Source organism: Thalia democratica, chromosome 3 (assembly GCF_965202585.1).
Source record: "Thalia democratica chromosome 3, ktThaDemo2.hap1.1, whole genome shotgun sequence".
In the NCBI taxonomy this organism is placed as follows: Eukaryota; Metazoa; Chordata; class Thaliacea; order Salpida; family Salpidae; genus Thalia; species Thalia democratica.
Genome location: NC_139167.1, coordinates 48,418,157 through 48,438,498, shown reverse-complemented (window position 1 = coordinate 48,438,498; position 20,342 = coordinate 48,418,157). Strand labels below are relative to the sequence as shown.

Here is a 20,342-nt window from a genome sequence, read left to right as displayed (position 1 = left end):
TAGCTAGCTTAAATTGTAATAGATTTTTTTAATGAGTCATTTTGACTAGCAATAGTCGGGTATTCTTAATACTACTTTCTTAAGCAAAAATCTACAAGCAAAGTTATTTCCAATGTTACGAAATAATATTTTAATAGTAGTTCTTAAAAAAGTTGTAACTAGTTTGTAATTGTTGCTTTTACCTTAACAAAGTTAGTGATGAAAACAAGGCTTGCAGGAAATGAATCTAGTTTATATTCTTAAACAAACAATTCTTTAAACTTAGAGCCGTCTTTTAGCAAAAATACTTCTCTTAAGATTAATTTTTAAAGTAAAGATAAGCATAAAAGGTTTAATTCCTATATAAATTAAATAAAATCAAACGGGTTTACAAACTTACTGTTAGGCTTTCTTATTGATTTTATTTTTATTTAATGTTATTTTCTGATTTTATTTAGATAGTTAGATAATTAAAACAACATGAAAAAAATTTAAGTAAATTTTTTTAAAGTTTGTGCATACAAATTTTAAGGGCTAAAACTAACAAATCTATGTATCAAAGTGTCCTACTTAAAAACAGCACAATTTTTTTTTACAGCTCAAAAACCAGAGTTCAGAAAACTACGGCTCGCAGGCTTGATCTTAACACTTAAACTGAAATACCTGGTCTACAACGTATATTTTAGTTATAACTATAGATGTACCGGACTCACTATCCGGGTCTAGATCCGGCCGGATATTGCCATTTTTGTCTGATATCCGGATCCGGCCGGATCTTGATATGAAAAAAAAGTCCGGATCCCGTTCCGGCCGGATCCTAATTTGAAAAAAGTCCGGATCCGGTTCCGGCCGGATTCTAATTTGAAAAAAAAGTCCGGATCCGGGTCCGGCCGGATCCCAATTTGAAAAAAAGTCCAGATCCGGGTCCGGTACATCACTAGTTATAACCAATTTGCGTGAAAAAACTTATAATAAATAATAGAAAATTTGTTTAAGTATTAAAAAAAAACATAACAAAAAGCAAAAAGTGGTGGTGACTAAAGGTAATTTCACTATATAATAGTTTATTGAACGAAAAAAGCGTTCAAAATTTTGGTCCAAGGACCTGGTGTACAAAAAAAATCTTCGGTTATCGAGTCATACACCAGGATACAGTTTAAAGTCATGTCCAAGACAATTACTAATACAACAAAATAAAAAATAAAATGAAAAAAAATAAAATGCATAAAATAAATATAACTCTATAAAATATAGGTTTAATCGTTTGCTAACAAAAGATCCCAGTGAAATAACTTCACTGAAATATAAATAAAAACAAATTGTACATTAATCTTCGTATACTGTACCAACATATGTTTTTGTGTGTTAACTAATCAACACTCTTCAACTGGGTTCTGTAAAAAAAATATTACTGTAATGAAAGAAGAGAATCATAGAGTAAAGTGATCGTATACATGTTTTTTATTAAAATAAAATAATTACTACAGATAATAGTTAATAATAGGTATTATACTTAGTATTAAATCCGACTGTTATAAAACTATATAATATTTGTAATTATTAAGTCTAAAAAATTACAAATATTATATAGTTTTATAACAGTCGGATTTAATATTAAGTATTTTACCTATTATTAACTATTATCTGTAGTAATTATTTTATTTTATTAAAAAACATGTATACGACCACTTTACTCTATGATTCTATTCTTTCATTACAGTAATAATTTTTTTACAGAACCCAGTTGAAGTGTGTTGATTCGTTAACACACAGAAACATATGTTGGTAGTTGGTACAATTAAAATAAATATATACATGAATAATATATATAGTTTATTAAACGAAAAAAAAAGACTCTCAAAATGTTTTGTCCTTGGCCTGGTGCACGAAGAACCTTTCGGTTATCGAGTCGCACACCACGGATACCTTTTAACGTCTTGTCCAGGACAGACTATAGCTTAGTCTAGTATTAGTATTGTTGTTTTTTATAATTTTTAAAAATATTATTGTTTATTGAACAACAAAAACGCTCGAAAAATTAAATAATGACAGTGTTTAAAGACTTAGTCTAAAAAAATAATCCGCTAATTCTACTAACTATAGAAATAAACTAAATATTGTATAGTATGGCGTGGTGGCATAAAGGGGTCCTCCTAATTACATAGAGGACTAAAAAATTGTACGTTTTTTGGTCGAAACCAGTAGCTAACATATAAAAAAAATCCTATAATTGATTGTTTATATAGTTTAGGTTAGAAGTATTTAAACATCGACAAAGTTTGATATTAAAAAAAAAAAAAATTTAGTAGGATAAAAGTTCTAAATCGAAAGTATACATAATCTTGTCTAAAAAATAATAGTTTTAACAGTTTTTCAGTGTTATAATGATTTTTATTTTTCTGAAGATAAAGTATCTGCCTTTACTTCACGCGACGTCCTTGTTTAGGATTATAACTATACTATTGTTTACTTAACAGCAAAAAAAAACGCTGAAAATAATTGGTCTTTGGACCTGGTGTACAAAAAAAATCGGTTACAGAGTCTTACATAACTTGTGTAAAGTTTAAAGTCTTGTCCAGGACAGTGTTATACTACCCTTTCTTACTATTTTAATATCAAAAACTAAGAGAGAACACATATTAGCCTCGTTTACTTCTTTAACTATATATTCTGTTAAGTGAGCCTTGGATAATTTTATTTGTTTACTGTACCTGATTTGAAGACAACAGAATTGGTATGACAACATCAACATTTAAAAAGAGAAGTAGTTTGGTTCCTGAGTTGACTTATTGATAAGAAAGAAGTTCTTTAATTTTCGATGCATTTAATGTGTAAAGATAAATATTTTAATCTATCAAAGTTTGCATGAAGTTTTAGCATTAGTACATTTATTTACTCTTTATTTACCATATATTCATAAAAATAATTGTTATTCAGTCTACTCTTGGTTAATTAATTTTATTTTAAGGCAACTATATCTATACTTTATAGTTTATCAAAAGAGTACACAAAGTAAAAAGTGATTTAACTTATTTGCTTGATCTTCAAAAAACATTTGTTGTTTTACAAGGAAGAAATATATTGATTTTTTCTACCTTAATAAAGTTTTAAATTTCTAATCTAGGGCTAACATGATTAATTAGTTGTTATTTAACTAAACTAAATCAGTTGGAAATCACTAGCTAAGGTAGTGGTGTCCTACATTTTTTGCAGCTATTAAAATTGTCTTTGTAATGGAAATTTAAAGTAAAATATAAGTCAGATTTGTCAAGTATAAAAAATTCAGTTATTATTTTTTAAAAAGGTTTTGAAACAAATCTATGGATGCTAACTTCTTTCTTGTTAGTTTTCTTGGAAACTTTATGTTTCACCACAAATCTACTCCTTTTTATTGTTTAAGATAGAGGAAACAAATTTTCAGAAAGTTTTTCTTGTAATATTTTAAAAAATCTGTTAAATCAAGTTTAAAAAGATTGAAAAAAAAGCAATTTCATAGGAATTGAAGGTATATACATTTTTGCTGAGTATATACATATTTTTTAAAAATTTTATAAAGGTTTTACTGAGAAAGTTTTTACAAAATTGCTTAAATTGTATGAGGGTATATAATTTTAGCAAAATAGGTTTTTTTTGCCTTTTTATTTTGAATCTATCATAATAAACCTTTGAAACTCTTAAACTTTGATTGTTTTTATCTCAAAAGTTGTTTTAGATTTTAACAAAAGGTAAAAAGTAACTGGTAGCTTAGTAATTTATGTAAAGACCATGAATAACAAATTTTTTTACCTCCCCCTAAACCCTAATAACTAATATCTTATGTTATTTTTTTAGTAGTCTTGTATAATAAAACAAACATTATTAACTTGTAAAATTTATAAGTAAATTTATTGTTTTAAATGTTAGTATGTTACAGAGGGGTGCACAAATTTGAATTCTGACAATTCAAGTTCTTAAAAAAGAAATTAAAGGGCCATAACTCAAAAAGTAATGTGAAATTAATTTAAATACAAAAGTCTTATTAATATCTACAAGCCTTTTTTTTATTTTTTGCCAAATTTAAGTAATTTTTGAGGTATAACCAATATAAGTTTTAACATTTAGTTATTTTTAGCAATCTTTAAGTATCTGTAAAAATGTTTTAAACTTTGCAAAAAAAATAGCTTGTAGATATCTATAAAACTAACAAGAATATTTTAAATTTTTCTCAGTTATATATTAAGTTTGGATATATGGTCTCTTAAATATTTTTCAAAGAATTTGAATTGTCATGTAACTTACAGAGAAGTTTAGAATTACTTTTTAAGTTTTGCGCTTTGTCTGTTCTAGCTTTAGGTTTAGTTTGTTATATAATAAAAGTTAGAATTAAATAAATAAATTGATAATTCTAGGTTTTAATAAAAATGTTCCTAAAGACTTTAGCCAAAGCATTAACAGTAGGCACTAGTTTGTTAGGAGGAGGATTTTATTATACAAGCTTAAAAGAAAATGTTTTCAAATCAAGTTTAGCATCTACTGAATGGGATGGCTTTAAAACAGTTTATGATTTTACTGTAAAAAGTATAAGTAATGAGGATGTTTCTCTTGAAAAGTATAGAGGAAAGGTTTGCATTATTGTAAATGTTGCTACAGCATGAGGTGTAACCAAAGTTAATTACTTGCAACTTCAAAAACTTTATGAAGACTATTATGACAAAGGTCTAAGAGTTTTAGCTTTTCCCTGTAATCAATATGCCCAGCAAGAACCATATCCTGCAGAGATTGTAAAAAGAGAAATGCATGAAAGATTTGGATGTACTTTTGATATGTTTAAGAAAATAGATGTAAAAGGTCCAAATGCTGATCCTTTGTTTACTTTTCTAGTTGCTGATACTAGCTCTCATCATGGAGTATGTAACATTAAATGGAACTTTAATAAGTTTCTTATTGATAAAAATGGTGTTCTAAGACATCGTTTTGGTTCAAGGGTGCAACCAGCTGAAATGGAGGAAGACATTATTAAGCTTATAAAAGAGTGAATTTTGTTTAGTAGACAGTGTTATGTAGTTACTCTGTTGCTTTATATGATAATTTTTTTTGAAACTTGTTTAAAGTGAAAAAAATTGGAAATTTAGTGTTTTTTAAATGCTGCTTAAGTTTTGCAAGTTCTTAAGTTTGTGTTTTTTAAGTAAATACTAATAAGCAAGATTTATATTTACATAGCTCTATGTTACTACAATTTTTCACAGATTTTATAGAATACAATTTTATTGTGCTCCAAAATATTATTGGTTTACAGGTAAGTTGTAGTATTTTTTGTACAGCAGTTTTATTTGTAATTTTTTTATAGACTAAAAACTAATCACCTTAATATGGCAGTTTATTTATTAGTTTTTACTTTTCAAATAGAAACTTGTTTATAATTCATAAAATATAATTAACAGAAAAAAGTAGAAATTACAAATAGAAAAGTGTAAAAATTCTAGGTTAGCACAGAAATTACTATGACCAGTATAAATATTTTTGAAATTAGTTTATGTTAAATTTTAGTTCATTTATAACAAACTGTTTTTTATGGATCCAAACGAATTCTAGCATATTTTGTAGTAAGAAATTAAAAAAAAAACAACATTAGTATTTTTTATAAAGCCTTTTTGTTTAATGCTATAGGAGACTAAATACTTTTATTTAAAAATAATAAATTTTATGAATTTTAGTCATGCTATAAGTTGCTTTTACAGATTTCTAATATTCAAAATATTATTTGAGATATTGCTGGTCAAAGTTAGAAAATACAATAGGTTTATTATAGAAGGAAAAAACTAAAACAGTGAATAAATAAAAATCACTAGAAATATACTTCCTACTTTTTTGAGATAAATGGCTTAAATAAAGTTTCTTAAAACAGTTAAAATATATTTCATCAGGAAGTTTTTATTTTTAAATAAAAATATACTTTTTTAAATAAACAATAAAAAATTGGTATTTTTTTTGTTTTTTAATTAAAAACAAAATTGGTGCTACAGATTTTTCTTGTTTTTTAAGCAAAACTTTGAATTAACATATTTAGTTTTAAAAATTGCAGGAGATAAATCTTATTAGTTTTTATTTATTTAGATTTTAGTTTTCTCCTTCCATAAAGAACCTATTGTACTGTACTGACTTTAAACGTTTTATCTCAAATGTTAGTTTAAATATTATAATGCTGTATAAAGCAATTTGTAGCTTAGGTAAATTAGATCAAGTTTAAAAGAGTAATTTTCAGGCCTTATTTAGTGTGCGTGCACATTTTTTTTAGTAATTTACTCTGTTCACAGCTTTTGAAACTTTTATTCAAATATTAATGTTTTAGTTTTTCTGTTTTAAGTTTTTGTATTTTTAAGCAGTTGATTTTATTAGGAATAGAAGTGGGCTCCAAATATTTTTTGACAAATATTCATTTACAGTTTTATAAAAATTTCGATGTATACTTAAATATATCTTCTATTCTCTTAGATTTTTTGAACCAGGTTATAATATTTAGGAAGTTTTGCATGCATGGTTTCATATAAATTCTCATAATGAAATAAAAAGTAATATAACTAATAAAATCTATTGTAATGTATTAAACTTGAAAGTTTTTTAAAGCCATACTTGAATTTAATTATTTTTTATAAAGGCTTATACTTAGAAAGTTTGTTAGTAGTTGTTTAAAATTATGGTGAAGTTGATAGATTGTAAGAAATGATTTTTTGCCTTTTTAGTTGGGTCATAAAAAAGCCCATTAAAAGCATAGGAGGGTCTGACTTTTTTTTTACTAAAAATAACAGTGGATCTTATATGAAAGCTTGAAGAACAAACTACAAGCCAGTTTTTATAGAATTAAAAAATCTTATTTAACTTTTGTGATATTTTAATTTTTATAAAAAGTTTCTGATACAAACATATGGACCGCAAATTTTTTTGGGGTAATTTTCTCAGAAACTAAGAAAATCACTAACAATTTAACTTTACCTTCATTTTTTGAGCTAGAGACCTCAAAATTTCAGGAAACGTTCCTTTTAAAGTTTAAAAGACATTGAATGTTGGAATTTTAAAAGTATTAAAAAATAAAAATATTTAACAAAATAACAAAGAAAAAGGTGTTTTTTTTTAAATAAAAATTTTATTTTCAAAAAAAAAAGTCCTGCATTTAATCTTTTTAAAATTTATCAATACACTTTCTGTGTAAATTTGAAGAAGATTGCTTAAAAAATGAAGGAGAAGATAGATTTTTAATGAAATATTTTTACGTTTTTAGTTTGCGCCTTTTATTAGGGACCTATTGAGGTAACCAACTTTGATCGCTTATACCTTAAAAATTAATTTGAATTATTTCAAGCAGTTAAAAATTTCTGATAGCTCAGATAAAATTCTATAATTTAAGATTAACTTTAAAAATCAAGGTGGACCCTGGAACTTCAAAAAAGAAAAACTCACAATAAAGATTGGAAAAGCCTAAAGAAAAAACTAAACTAATTGCAACAACTAGTTTAGAAATAAGTGTACTGTAGAAACAGTATTATTAAGTAAAGCTAGTCAAAAAATAAAAAGTTTTCAGGTAAAAAAACTACCAGTTAAGCATGTTATCTTGGCATATTAATTTTACAATTTTTCCAATAAAAAATTTTTGTATTTAAAATTTTAAAAATATATGAGAAATATTTTGAATTTTTTTTCAAAACTTGATTTTTTGTTATTTAAAAACAGTTTAGAAAATAATAATCATTAAATATTGTGTAATTAAAAAAAAGCTGATGTACATTTTTCAGGACTATTTAAAACAAAAAATGAGAAACAGAAGCAAATTATTTAAGAACAATAACAGCACTAATCAAGCAAAAAAGAAAAATAGCTTATTGGGGTCGAGCAATTCATCATTAAATGGTGCAGCTGAAAAAAACACACGGCAACATCAAGCACCAATACCTGTTCAGTTCTTTGTATGGTCCACTAAAGATCAAAGCTGGACTGAAAACACAGTCTACTTTGAGTTAATGTTTTTTGCATACCTGTGTTTGTGTCACCTTTGTCAGCTTCTTTACATTTACAAAACTGTGTGGTGGTATCCTACGTCACTTCCTGCTAGCTCAAACTGGGCAAATTTTCATCTGATTGACTTTAGTTTATCTACTTTAGTTTTTAAAATATTTGGTTTTAATTTAGCTCGTTTATTAGTGTTTGCTTCATATCAGCCTAACGATTATAAATTCCTGCAAGCATGTTTACGAAATGTTTTAAGTGTTATCATTGTGGTTATGTACGCAATAGATTTATTGAGAAATCTTACTCTGTTTTCTAAGGTTTGGGACTTTACAAAATGTCTATATTTATGCTACCCATTAGTACTTTGGTTTATTGGAAGTTGGTTGTTTATTGGACATCCAAATATTTTTGAGATCAGTTATTTCTTAAAAAAAGGTTATAGCCAGCTTAACAAATATTGGTACAATCTTCAAAGTGTCTATGAAAGTTCACTAGAAAAAGAAGATTTTAAAAATGTTCAAATTCCAGCTAAAATTCGTGACGATGTAAAAATGTTACAGACAAGTGTCAATAGTAAAGTATGTAATGTAGTTTTGAGAGCTTTTCTCTGTTCATACTTTGCAGGACTTTTTCCTATATTGAACACTCCTAAAGAGCATTATATTGACACAGTTTGGACTTTAAAGCACTCTGCTTTAATTTTCTTAAACTGTGTTATCATGCTTTCTCTAAACAGTTTTAATTTGAATTATTCACAAGTTTTAAGCAAAACCGCAATTTTATGTGGCAGGTTTGAAAAATACGACCCAATAAAAAGTGAGACGAAAAAAGTCATGGCAAGCAACAGTGAAAATGCCAGTAAAAGCACTTCAGCAAAGCAAAGTGGCTCATCTGACAAGGGTAGCCACACGTTAAACGAAGAAAGTGTGACAGACATAGATGTTGAGGAGGAAAATGAAAACCAAATAAATTATATAGCTGACGACAACAGCATTGTTGAAAGTGAAGTGAGCAGTTCTGTTGACTACAAAAGCACTAACTCTGCTGTGCAAGATATTCACGAAGAAATTGATGATGAAGTTTTTGAGATGGAAGAAAAAGAAATTCTTGTCTGCTACTATGAGTGGTCGCCTAATATCGTATACCACAAAGGTGATATTGTTATGCATAATCAGAAACTGTACATAGCTAAAGGTGAACATAATACTGCGGAGCCTGGAAATAAGTTACATTATAACTTCTACAGTTACTTTTTAAAACCAGCTAGCTCGGTTTTAATAAACGTTCCTTTTTTTTTGCTTTTTGTCACTATGAGCTACCACATAAGTGTGTTTTTTACTAGTTCGAGCATGATTCGCATTTGCACACAAGGCTTGCTGGTTCTTTTTAGTTTTTTAATATCATTCACGTTATTACGGGACAAAAGAGCCCTTCAACTGGAAGAAAGCTACGATTGTAGGTTTGTAAATGATTTAGACAAAGACTTATGCACCAATGCTTTGAAACACGAAACTAAAAAAAAAGTTTAGATGTAAGTTTTTTAATACTTTATTCATTTTGATTGTGTCTTATACTTGCTTTAAATTATGAGTTTGTGCTACTGTTGACTTGCATTATTTATTTGTTGCTAGAGATTTTTAATTGCATTCATTTTACTATATTACTAGTTTGTAAGTTGTTTAGTGTTTATTTTTTTTTGGAACTGCAAAATATTTTATATTGTAGCATTAAAGTTGGAAAAAACAATCACTATGTTTTAATCATACTTAGTTTGAGAATACAACTACTATTTACAATCGTTTGTTTTTTTAATTTGTTCTAACTAAAATTTATATTCTATAAACAATAAGTATTTAAATAGCATACTTCATACTGCTATCTTAATATTAATTGTTTTAAATAAATTATTAAGCTACTCAAGAATACAGCAAGCTAAAGTTTATTTATTACTTATATAATATTTTAAGTAATATAATGCGTATTAAAAGTATAAATGTTGCTTTTAATTTTTCATAAGTTTTTTGACTACAAAATAAATGCTTAAGTTAAGAAAATTTATTTGTTCGATATATTTTTCATCATTTAGCTACAGCTATGTATTATTTAATGAAACTAATCTTAGGTGACTAAAATAGTTAGCTGAAGGCTTTTTGTTATCATACATAAATAACCAATCTATTTTGATTACTTAAAATAAACAAATACTTAAAAACTTATATTCGGTTTAATTATCAACATAAAAAAAAATTGTAAAAATAAAAACAGATAATATTTACTACTTTATTGTACATGACAAGATCGTAAAACTTTTTGCCACCGAAACATGGTAGTAAATAAAATATTTAATTTTCACTAATATTATTATGGAAATAGATCATAAAAAATGTAAGCAGTTTAAATGTATTATTTTACGCTCACAAAATTTAAAATGATTACAAAGGTTTTTAAACATTAAGTAAAAGCTATACATATATCAATATGCTTTTTTTCTAATGTGTGTTAATATTTTATAGACTCCGTAGATCTGTTCTTAAATTTATTTGAGAGCAGTGAAACGCCGTTAGTTGAAATAAAGTTTTAGCACAAGAACATCTGTGGTATATCATTAAACATATTTTTTTAATATTTAAATTTTCCCAAAAACTAATTGAATGTGAATAATTTTTTTTAGCTGTAGTTTATGTTCGTAATTATATTTTTGTCTAATAAAAAAAACGTAGCTTTGTAGACATTAGGTATTGGTATAAAATAGATAATTAAAAATTTACAATAATCGGCTATATGTGGTGTGTGTTTAAATAAAAAAGCAAACACAAAAGTATTTAAAACAAATAAATAAAGAAATACAATTAAGTTCATTCTTATTCCCTCCCCTCCTTTAGTCTTCTAAAAACTGCTTATCTTATCAACCTCTTGCTGATTGTAGAACGTCAATTGTCACGGCCATCAATCATCTTTTCCCACGCGTGAATGTCTCCCTATGAACTTTTAAAGTCTCATTTGCAAGTTACAATGCACACTAGGTTGACCGACGATGCGTCTGTACTCCCATGTACAGTAGGGCTGTTGTGATTAATTCATTACTGTTGAGTCAAGTAGGCGTTGCTGATGTACAGAGAAGTACTTCTCCATCGCCATTTTTTATGCCACCTAATTCTGTAAACTGATTCATTGACAAGGCTCTTGTTTTGCTGTCGCACATAGGCGACCAAAAAAAAACTGGAAACTCATGGTACTTGAAAATTCAGTCAAAAATAGAGAAAGAATCTGGAACTTTAAAAAACTTCTTTGAAAAATCAGTAAATTCTCCAGAACATTTGACTTTTTTATTTAGTCATGTAAAAGAAATTTTTTCGTAAATCTATCTTTCACTGACCATAAAAGTTGCTTAACTATATATTAGAGTAAAATATTGATAAAAAAGAGTTAGATGCACAAACTGCTGAGTTACTCATTTGAAAATAATTGTAAGATCAGCATTGCATGTTCTAAAATATATGCAAAGTTATTGTGTGTAAACTTTCATTCAATTCTTGAGGCTTTTACTTTCTGATAGAAAAGTTATTAGAATTTATTGGAGCAACCACACATAAAGTACATTTTCAAAAAGATATATGTATGTTACATTACCGATGACCGAAAGGTTTTCATTACACCAGGGTCCCTGAACTAAAAATTCTAAATTTATTGAAAAAAATAGTTACAGATTAAGTAATTAATTTGAATAAAAAGAAGTTTTTTGTTTTCATAAAATTTAGACTAAAACCAAATTAAAACTCTTTTAAATAGCAATCTAAAAATACGTATGTTTGCCTCATTACCGAAGTCTTTTGATATTGTGAAACAACATTTTTGTGAAGTAAAGTTGATTTAAACCTAATAGTTGCAAGCTTTAAATGAAAGATTTGTATTCTTTTATATATAATGGGTCATATTTGCATTGATATGATTGGTAAAAAAAAATAAAATTTAATTTTGTACCTTGAAATTTTCTTACTAGCAAATATAATGTTTTCCTTGACATTCTACTAACAAACAAACAATAAAAAAGAATTTACTTCAAAAATTTAAATTTTTGTACTACAAAGAAAACTAGCACAGCCATCAACAAAAGTCCATACAATATACTACGACCTCTATCTTGTTATGATAAGAACTTTTCAGGTAGACACAATTTCACGCAATCCATGTATTTAATAAAATCAATTGTCACAAATTTGACTTTCTTATGTTTTACAAAATGAAACAAACTAGAGTTATTATGTTTTCAGAGGTTTTTTAACTCATATAAGAGCAAAAGTGACGACTTCACCTCCCTTTAATGTATGAGTGAAATATTTTATCGGTTTAAAGATTGTAACGAAAAAAAGAGACTCTAAGCAACTTTTGGATCACATCAGATAAGGTCAGAAATTTTACAATATATTTTTTTCCAAATTTAATACATCTTAAATGCACTTGTTTTCATAAGCAATTTTTCGAACATAAGGAAGTGACTCTTGTATCATTTTTTCAGCCGGTATAGTAGTTTCTATATTTGCAGAATAAATATTTAAGGTTAGTTAGCATCTTGCCGTGCACAATAGTCTGGTACCATTTAAAAAAAAAATTCTGCAACTAAAACAAGGCTGCAATTGCTATAAAAGAAATCTACTGAAAAAATTCTAAAGGTAGGCATTCAATAACAACTGTTTTTATTTTATCATTTAGTTTCATGTACTTTAGTTTTTTTGCAGTTCTTAAAAACTCAAGTAAATAATTTTTGTTTTAATGATCACGAGGCATGCGGAAGTTTTAATAATTTAGATTAAAATAAGAGTTATACATTTAGCGAATTTTACGTCTTTAGAATAGTTTTGTTTAATAGTTTTGTTCAAACACTATGTTATCAAACCTGTTCAGTTTTAATTATTAGATTAAACTTTAAAAAAAGTCTACATGTTTTCTTTAAATTATGAATTTTAATTGCATCCTCAATAATTTAACAAACAATTTAAAAACTTCTAGAACTTATACAATTGTTTCTTCAACTACTTGTACTTAAATTTCTAATTAAGCATTAACCCGTATTTATTTAGGCCATCATCAACAAAGTTGAAATGTTTCGCGCCATCATAATAAATAATTAACTTTCACACCCAACAACAACAATAGTACGAAACTGGTCGTAGGTTGTCTTGAATACTGTTGTTGTTGGTCGTGTGGTGAGGTTCCATATGTGTTATGATGGCGTAAAACATCTCAATTTTGTTGGTGATGGCCGAAATAAATACTGGTTAAAACTGACCAAACGAGCATAGACTATAATCTCACAATGTCTTAGACCTTGAGCTGTGAAAGATTGTAATTTTAAAAAAAACTTTATCAATAAACGGTCGCTTCAGCGCTTATGTACTATAATCCGTTTAGTTAGATTCCAACAGCAGTTTCTCACGACTATGTCTGCCTGATGAGTCCTAATAAGAACGAAACCAGTCGTTCAATATAGCATTTTAAAATAAACTCTTGTATTTTTGTTTAATATAGTAAACAAAATCTGAATTGAAAACAGAAAAAAAGTAATCTTTAATAAAAGTCTTTAAAAAAATATAGTTTTTATTGTTGCATTTTCTCTGATATTCAAAGGGTCATGGTTAATATAAAAGGGGATGGAAGTAAATGTTTAGCTTTAAATACTTAAAGGTACGGAACTGAGGCTAGGAACAAGAACTAGAGTTATCCGTACAAAAGTTACACTTGTCCAAAAGTGGGTACAAGTAAAAAAGTCACTTGTTGAAAAAGAACAATATACCGAACATCAGTAAAAGCAACAATAAAAATTATATCTTATTAAAAATATTTTTTATCTCTTTGCTGTTACTCTTAACCTATAACTTTAATTTATAAATTTAAACTTTAAAATCAGTGTTTTTACGAAGTGGGTCATATGGCGTATTCAAGGGTAGTTTTGAAACCTACACTTAGATATTACAGGAAAACTATTATTTTTAAAACTTTCCCTAGATACTCTGGAGTTCATGATTAAGAGCAAAAATTAAGCAAATTTAAGGGCCGTTTTTAAACTAACATTAGAGCAGGGCTTCTTAAAGTGGACCATTTTAGAAAGTTAAGAGGGGGTCATAAGATTCAAAGAAAGAAGGGTCATAAAGCCACCATTAAAAAAATCCTTAGATGGTCTGGAGTTGGTAAAAAAGAGTAAAGAAAAAAAAAATCTTATGGAAGTTTTTTAAGAAATCTTACTGGAGGAGGCAACTTTTTTTCAATTTCTTTTAGAGAGGCTTTATGAAAAATGTTTAGGAAACCCTGTTCTAAACGTTTGTAAAATACCGTTGTCTAAAAAGACATCCAAATTAAAATTAAGTATTGGTTTACTTATAATTCTATTCCTGACAAACTTTTATCAAACAAGTCCTACTGCGAGTTTATTAGTTATACTTGAAAAAAAAACTGAAATTTGCTTAAAAAGGCAAATACATGTTTAATTGATATACTACGATAAATTAAACTTAACAAGTTTTAAAAAACTTGTATAAATTAAAGTTCAAAAATAAAAAGACGAACAGTCTAAGCAACGCAAAAATATCTATTACTATTTATATTTTTTGATAATTTTTTTTAACCTTTTAGCATTAAAATTTATATGTTTTTTGTTTTCACACTGTTATTAGTTTGTAAAAACTAAAATAGATAGTTAAGTATAAAATAGCACCTTTAGTTCTTAAAAATCTTATACTCTAAATTTAGTTTTACAAATTCACTTTTTTTAGTTAGTCATATGTGCTTTTACTACGTATGTTTTAGAATCACTGCTTTACTAATCAAAAATAAACTGATTTATTCAGCTTTTTTTAGGATTTCACATGTAATGACTTTATATCTAAATATAACTTTATACTACCTATTACAGAATATGTTGAATGAATTCTATTGATATTTGTTTAACTAGATAGAGTCAATTTCAATTACTATTTTTTTATTTATTATATTTTAGACTAGTAGTAAAAAAATCATTAAACTGTGCATTGTGTAAAACGATTATTAAATATTTTAAAAACATAAAGTTGGTAATATTCTTAACTAAAATATTTTAAAACTTTTTATTTTTTTAAGTTGATGGAGTATAAAGTGTTTTTACTTTGTCTTGTTAAACTATTTATCTTGTCATAGTTGAGTTTATAGGTATACATATTTTTACAGTTGTAGAATATATAATAAATCGATTAGACAAAAAGAATGTTTTTTTTTTGAGCGCAATAGGTTTTCGATTTAACTATCTTTATTTTAGCATTCATTTTAATTAAGCACATTTTAGTTTATTAGTCTGAATTTATTTTATTTTTTTTCAATTCAAGTCAATCTGAGTTATATTTCATAATTGTTTTTTTAACCGTATAGTTTTTTAATTCCTTCACGTTTAAAAAGTAGTATAGTTTTAATACTAAAGAATAAGGTTTTTACATAGTTAGAGTTTATTGAACGACAAAAAAAAAAACGCTGGAATATTTGGTCCTAGGACCTGGTTAACAAAAAACCTTTCAGTTATCGAGTCGCACACCTCTTGGGTACCTTTTTATGTTTTGTCCAGGACTGTGAAATAAATCAAAATAGTGAAAGTAATTGATGGTGTGTAGCTAAATGACTGAAATGCTTTTTTTACATCAGGTTGGTTGACCATATTTAAAAGCATCGATTACTTTATTGTTTCTTCATTTAACTGTTAACTATCAAAACTTTAGCATATATATGCATATATTTAATTATAACCAACATTTATTTAAAATCTTAAAAAGCAAAGTAAACAATACCTATTACTTTTTTGTAGCAAATATATTTGTAAACTTATAAGCTTTTCTTTTAGTTTCAAAAAAACTGACAATTTAATTTTTAGTTAAAATTAGTAGCTTAAACTATAAAAAATTGCAATGAATAAAGTTTTGTATTATTGCTGTGTTGTTCAAAACAAAACTTTTTAGCAATAGATAATTAAGTCATTGTAGTTTGAATATACAATAGCAAGGAGTTACTTATAAACCTTTAAACTAATCTTTGTTTGAAGGTAAAACAGTAAAGATTTAAATCCGTAATACTAAACTTAAGTTTCGTTTTTAAGAATTTAAAATGTGCTTAATGTAACGATTATAAAATTCAGTATAATTAACAAAACGATTTATGAAACAGCTCTTCTAAAGTAGTATAATACAATAGTTTATAATTGATTTTATTTGCTGCAACAACATTGTTTATATTAGTTAATAATTTATCAAAAAGTAAATACTTTTTATATATATTTTTTTATTTTGTTTGTCTCAAAATTATTTAAAGTAAATATTTTGAAATTTTAGTTTGCACAAACTTGAAACGCATTTTTTTTTTAATTTATAACAATTAGTTTTTATATACTTAACCTGTGATAGAACTGCTTTATGTTTTTTATAACTTATTTGAAAATTTATTTAACGTTTTGTTATATTTTTTATTAGAATAATTAGTTTTTGAGACTTTTATACACCACTTAAAGCTTTTAAATTGTATAAACATGTTATTTTTAAAAATTAATGGTTTATCGATTTCAATTCAGAAAGTTAAGCTATCTTTTTATTTTGCTACAACCAATCTTATTAAAATCTTTAGTAGATGCTTTTAGTTTAGATGTAATTTCAACAGGTAAAGTACAAACTAAAGCTATTGAAATATAAAATAGTTAACAGGCTTAGTTTAAAAATTGTTAAAATAAAATTGTTTAAATAGGTTTAACTAACGACTAATAATTTTGTTTTTGTTTTTTATTAAGTTTTCATAACTAAAATAGAATAAAAAAATAAAAACTTTTATAACAGCAAATTAAAAACATAAAATCAGTTAATCTAATATTAATTTTAGAATGTTAGCAAAAAAAAAATCGTTCCAAAATATTATTAGAATAAATTTTGAACAATATGTAGTTTTTGTAAAATGATTAATAAGGTAAACCAGAATAGAGATTTAGAATGCTTTTTATATTTCAAGGTGTACTATACTTTTACTGCGTCAAAATTTTTTACTAAGCGCCAACAAGTACTAAAAGATGCAATTCAAAAAAATAATGTAAAAATATTTTATTACAATAACCGTTTTAATATAGAATTAGGTATCTTCTTGATTAAATAGCATACTGAAAACAGTAGTATCTTTATAAAATACAAAAAAGAATTTTAATAAAAGAAATTTTTAGGATTAGTTTCAAACTAACAGTTACAATGAAATGTTTTTTCAAAAGAAAAGTATCTTTAAAATTATGTAAAAATTTCTAAGTGTTTTACTTAATTTAGTTTTCTACAAAACGTTTTTTTAGTAGGTTAAAAATGTTATTTTACAATTATTTAACACTTATTTTTATATTTTAAGCTTTTTTAACTATGAATATATTTAAAGAACAGCATGAGAAATATTTAAGAGACCATTTTGTTTTAGAGTTACACGCTAAAATCAGCCAAATAAATGAATGTAATAAGTAAAGTTTTGTATTTTAATTTACAATTTAAAGAAAAAAATACTGTATAACTTTTATTTGCCCTTACAAGTTAATAAATCTAAAGGTTATTAAAATTATTTTAACAAGTAGAGTACTGATATGATTAGAGTTTTAAAAGCTTACAACTTGAACGTTATGTAAACTGCATCTATTTTAATGAAAGATTGTTTCAGTATGATAACCAAGTTTTAATATACAACATGAAATCATTTGTGATTTTGTTAATATTCAGTGGCGTAGTAAAGACAATCTGCCAGTCGGCTGAATGCAATAACAACGCCGTTTTACTTGGGAACTACTGCTACAAGTTTGCAAGTCAAATTCAAACTTACAAGAAAGCCTCAGAGCATTGTGCGTCACTCGGTGGTGCATTAGCGACCGTCGAAGATGAGTTCCAACAGCAAGATATCGCCTCCTTCATACAAAGAAACCACATTCGTTCTCAAAGTTACTTTATTTCTCTCAGGTACGACGTTTTCAAAGAGTCTTTTAATTGGGACGGAGAAACCCCTTTACGATATGACGCTTGGGATCGAGACCACCCGAACCAGCCGCGAGCAAACAGCTGTGTAGTCTTAGCAACGGAAGCTTTTTTCACTTGGCGATCAGCGCCTTGCGACAGTTACAACTTGCACGTCTGCCAGTTTGATCCTCCTGAAAGCCATGTGGTCAAGACGCCCGCAGATATGTACGATGATGACGAATTGTGTTCAGGAAGAGTAGGTTATTTTTCGCATCCTTATTGGAATAATTCATACGTTTGGTGCAACCAAGGAGAAATGACTACGTACGAATGCTCGGCTGGAAGCTATTTCGATTCCAAGCAAAAGATTTGCGTTTTCGAAGAAGGACTAAATGCGATTGCAGACGAAATAGAATACCAAGAGACTACAACTTCAACTGTATATGTTGCTACAAATAAAGTAACAACTTCAAAGAGTGTAAAAACGACTCCAAACAAAGCCGAAGTAAATTGCCAAAAAGGCTTTTTTAAATATAACAAAAAATGTTTCAAGTTTTACTACGAAATTAAATCTTGGTACGATAGTGTGCAAATATGTCAGGAGCAAAACTCGCAACTTGCAAAGATTACATCAGAAGCTGAAAACACTTTTTTATCCAAAAAAATGTTTAAGAGCGAAAGTAGTATTGTTAAATACTTTTGGATTGGTCTAAATGATCAAACTAAAGACAAGTACTTTACTTGGCAAGACGGTTCTGTTTTAACTGAGGAAAGTTTTAAAAACTGGTCCAAACATGCGAACAAGTCGCAGTCTAGATGGAGAAAATGCGTTGCGGTCAATCACGTGTACAAAGGAAAGTGGAGGGATGAAATGTGTTCCAGAGAAATGATGTTCATCTGCCAACAAAACTAACGTGTAAGTTTGTAATGATCATGATTTAAAGTAATTTTTGTTGAATCTAAAAAAAAAGCTTTAAAGTTTTATTGGTCTAACTAGTCAACAAAATGTCCATCTGCAGTTTAAATCTAATAAAGACAGAATTGTTTTACAAGTTGTTTTGTTTAATTTTTATTTATTAATATTCTTTCAACTTTATTTAGTTTTAATGATCATTTAAATGGACGAATAAAACAGTTCATTTTTTAAACAAGACCGTAATTTAACACTTTTATGTGTAGTATTCAGATATGCCTATTGTGTGAAATTTTCTTAGGTAGTTTTTAACTTTTCTACTATTCACTTTGTCCTTAAAACTAATCCCCATTGCTTTAAAACTAAAACAGTTTTCATCTCTAATCTTTGCAAACCTTATGTAAATTCTTTATTAATTTGTTTTAAAATAAATTTACTACTGATAAATAAATTTGTTATTATAAGACACTTGCTTTTTTTTTGTAGTTGAAAACAAAAACGTTTTATGATATAAATGCAATCTACCAATATCTTAAGAAGTAGGTATTTAAATTTTTACAACCGTTAATTACTAAAATTAAGTCTTATAAACTTAAAAAGACAACATGAGTTTTTTAAAACTTACTTTTTTTCAAATTTATTGATGTGTTTTCTTCTATCTTTTTTTAGTTTTCAGTTTCATCGTTGATTATTTTTGTATTGTTATATAGTGAGTTAGTTTATTATTATTTTTTTTGAAGCAGTGCATGTTAGAAAAACAGAAATTTAGTGAGTTTACCAAGCATAAAGTTATTCAAAATAAAAATCTAAAACTAAATAAAGGTATAAAATAAAGGTTTCTTCGTAAAGGTAATGTTTTTACTAATTTTTCGAAGGATTTTAAGTTCTGAAAGTAGAATTAAAGATGTAGCATTTAATTATTCCAATAAATAGACGTAGCATTAATTTTTAATGATATTAGTTATTTATTAAACAAAAATTTAAAATTGTTTTTAATAAAGAAAAGCACCAATTTTTGTTAAAACTGCTTTTACAAGAAATAAACAATCAAAAACTAAAGTTGAAAAAGAAATAAAACCATATAATCAGTTATTTAACAATTTAAAAGCCAACTTGAAACAAACAGTTTGAAAGATAATTATTAGCTCTAAATTTTTTCGATAGAAAATAAAAATCGAAATAAAAAAATAAAGTTTTTAGATATAATTTAAAATTTAGCCTTTATTTTCTATGGTTTAGAGTCTAAACTCATAAAGAAAATTGTTTAATCTTATCAAATAGACATTGATTTTAGAAATTGTTATATGCTCAAACGTGTTTGTTTAGAAAAATTGATATCTAGTTTTTTTAGACAACAACTAGTTTCTTTAAAGTATCCGACTGTATAAGTATATATATATATATATATATTGCTTTATGAAATTTATAGTTTTAAAACCTAATTTTAAAACAGGGTTTCATCAAAAAAGTACATTAAATTAAACAAATTATTCTGA

The 20,342-nt window shown here is 26.4% G+C and overlaps 2 protein-coding genes across 2 annotated transcripts; both read left to right on the top strand.

Annotated features, from left to right (window-relative positions):
* The first annotated feature begins 7,749 nt into the window (after positions 1-7,749).
* Positions 7,750-9,719, top strand: LOC145831540 (transmembrane protein 39B-like). The gene has a single exon (XM_082938825.1). The coding sequence runs from the start codon at positions 7,764-7,766 to the stop codon at positions 9,486-9,488; it is 1,725 nt and encodes a 574-aa protein (XP_082794951.1). The 5' UTR covers positions 7,750-7,763; the 3' UTR covers positions 9,489-9,719.
* A 603-nt stretch (positions 9,720-10,322) lies between these two features.
* Positions 10,323-18,846, top strand: LOC145832337 (macrophage mannose receptor 1-like). Its single transcript, XM_082939655.1, has 3 exons — positions 10,323-10,344; positions 10,814-10,925; positions 17,703-18,846. Exons 1-3 carry the CDS (start codon positions 10,323-10,325, stop codon positions 18,844-18,846), a joined length of 1,278 nt encoding a protein of 425 aa, XP_082795781.1.
* The last annotated feature ends 1,496 nt before the right edge of the window (positions 18,847-20,342 follow it).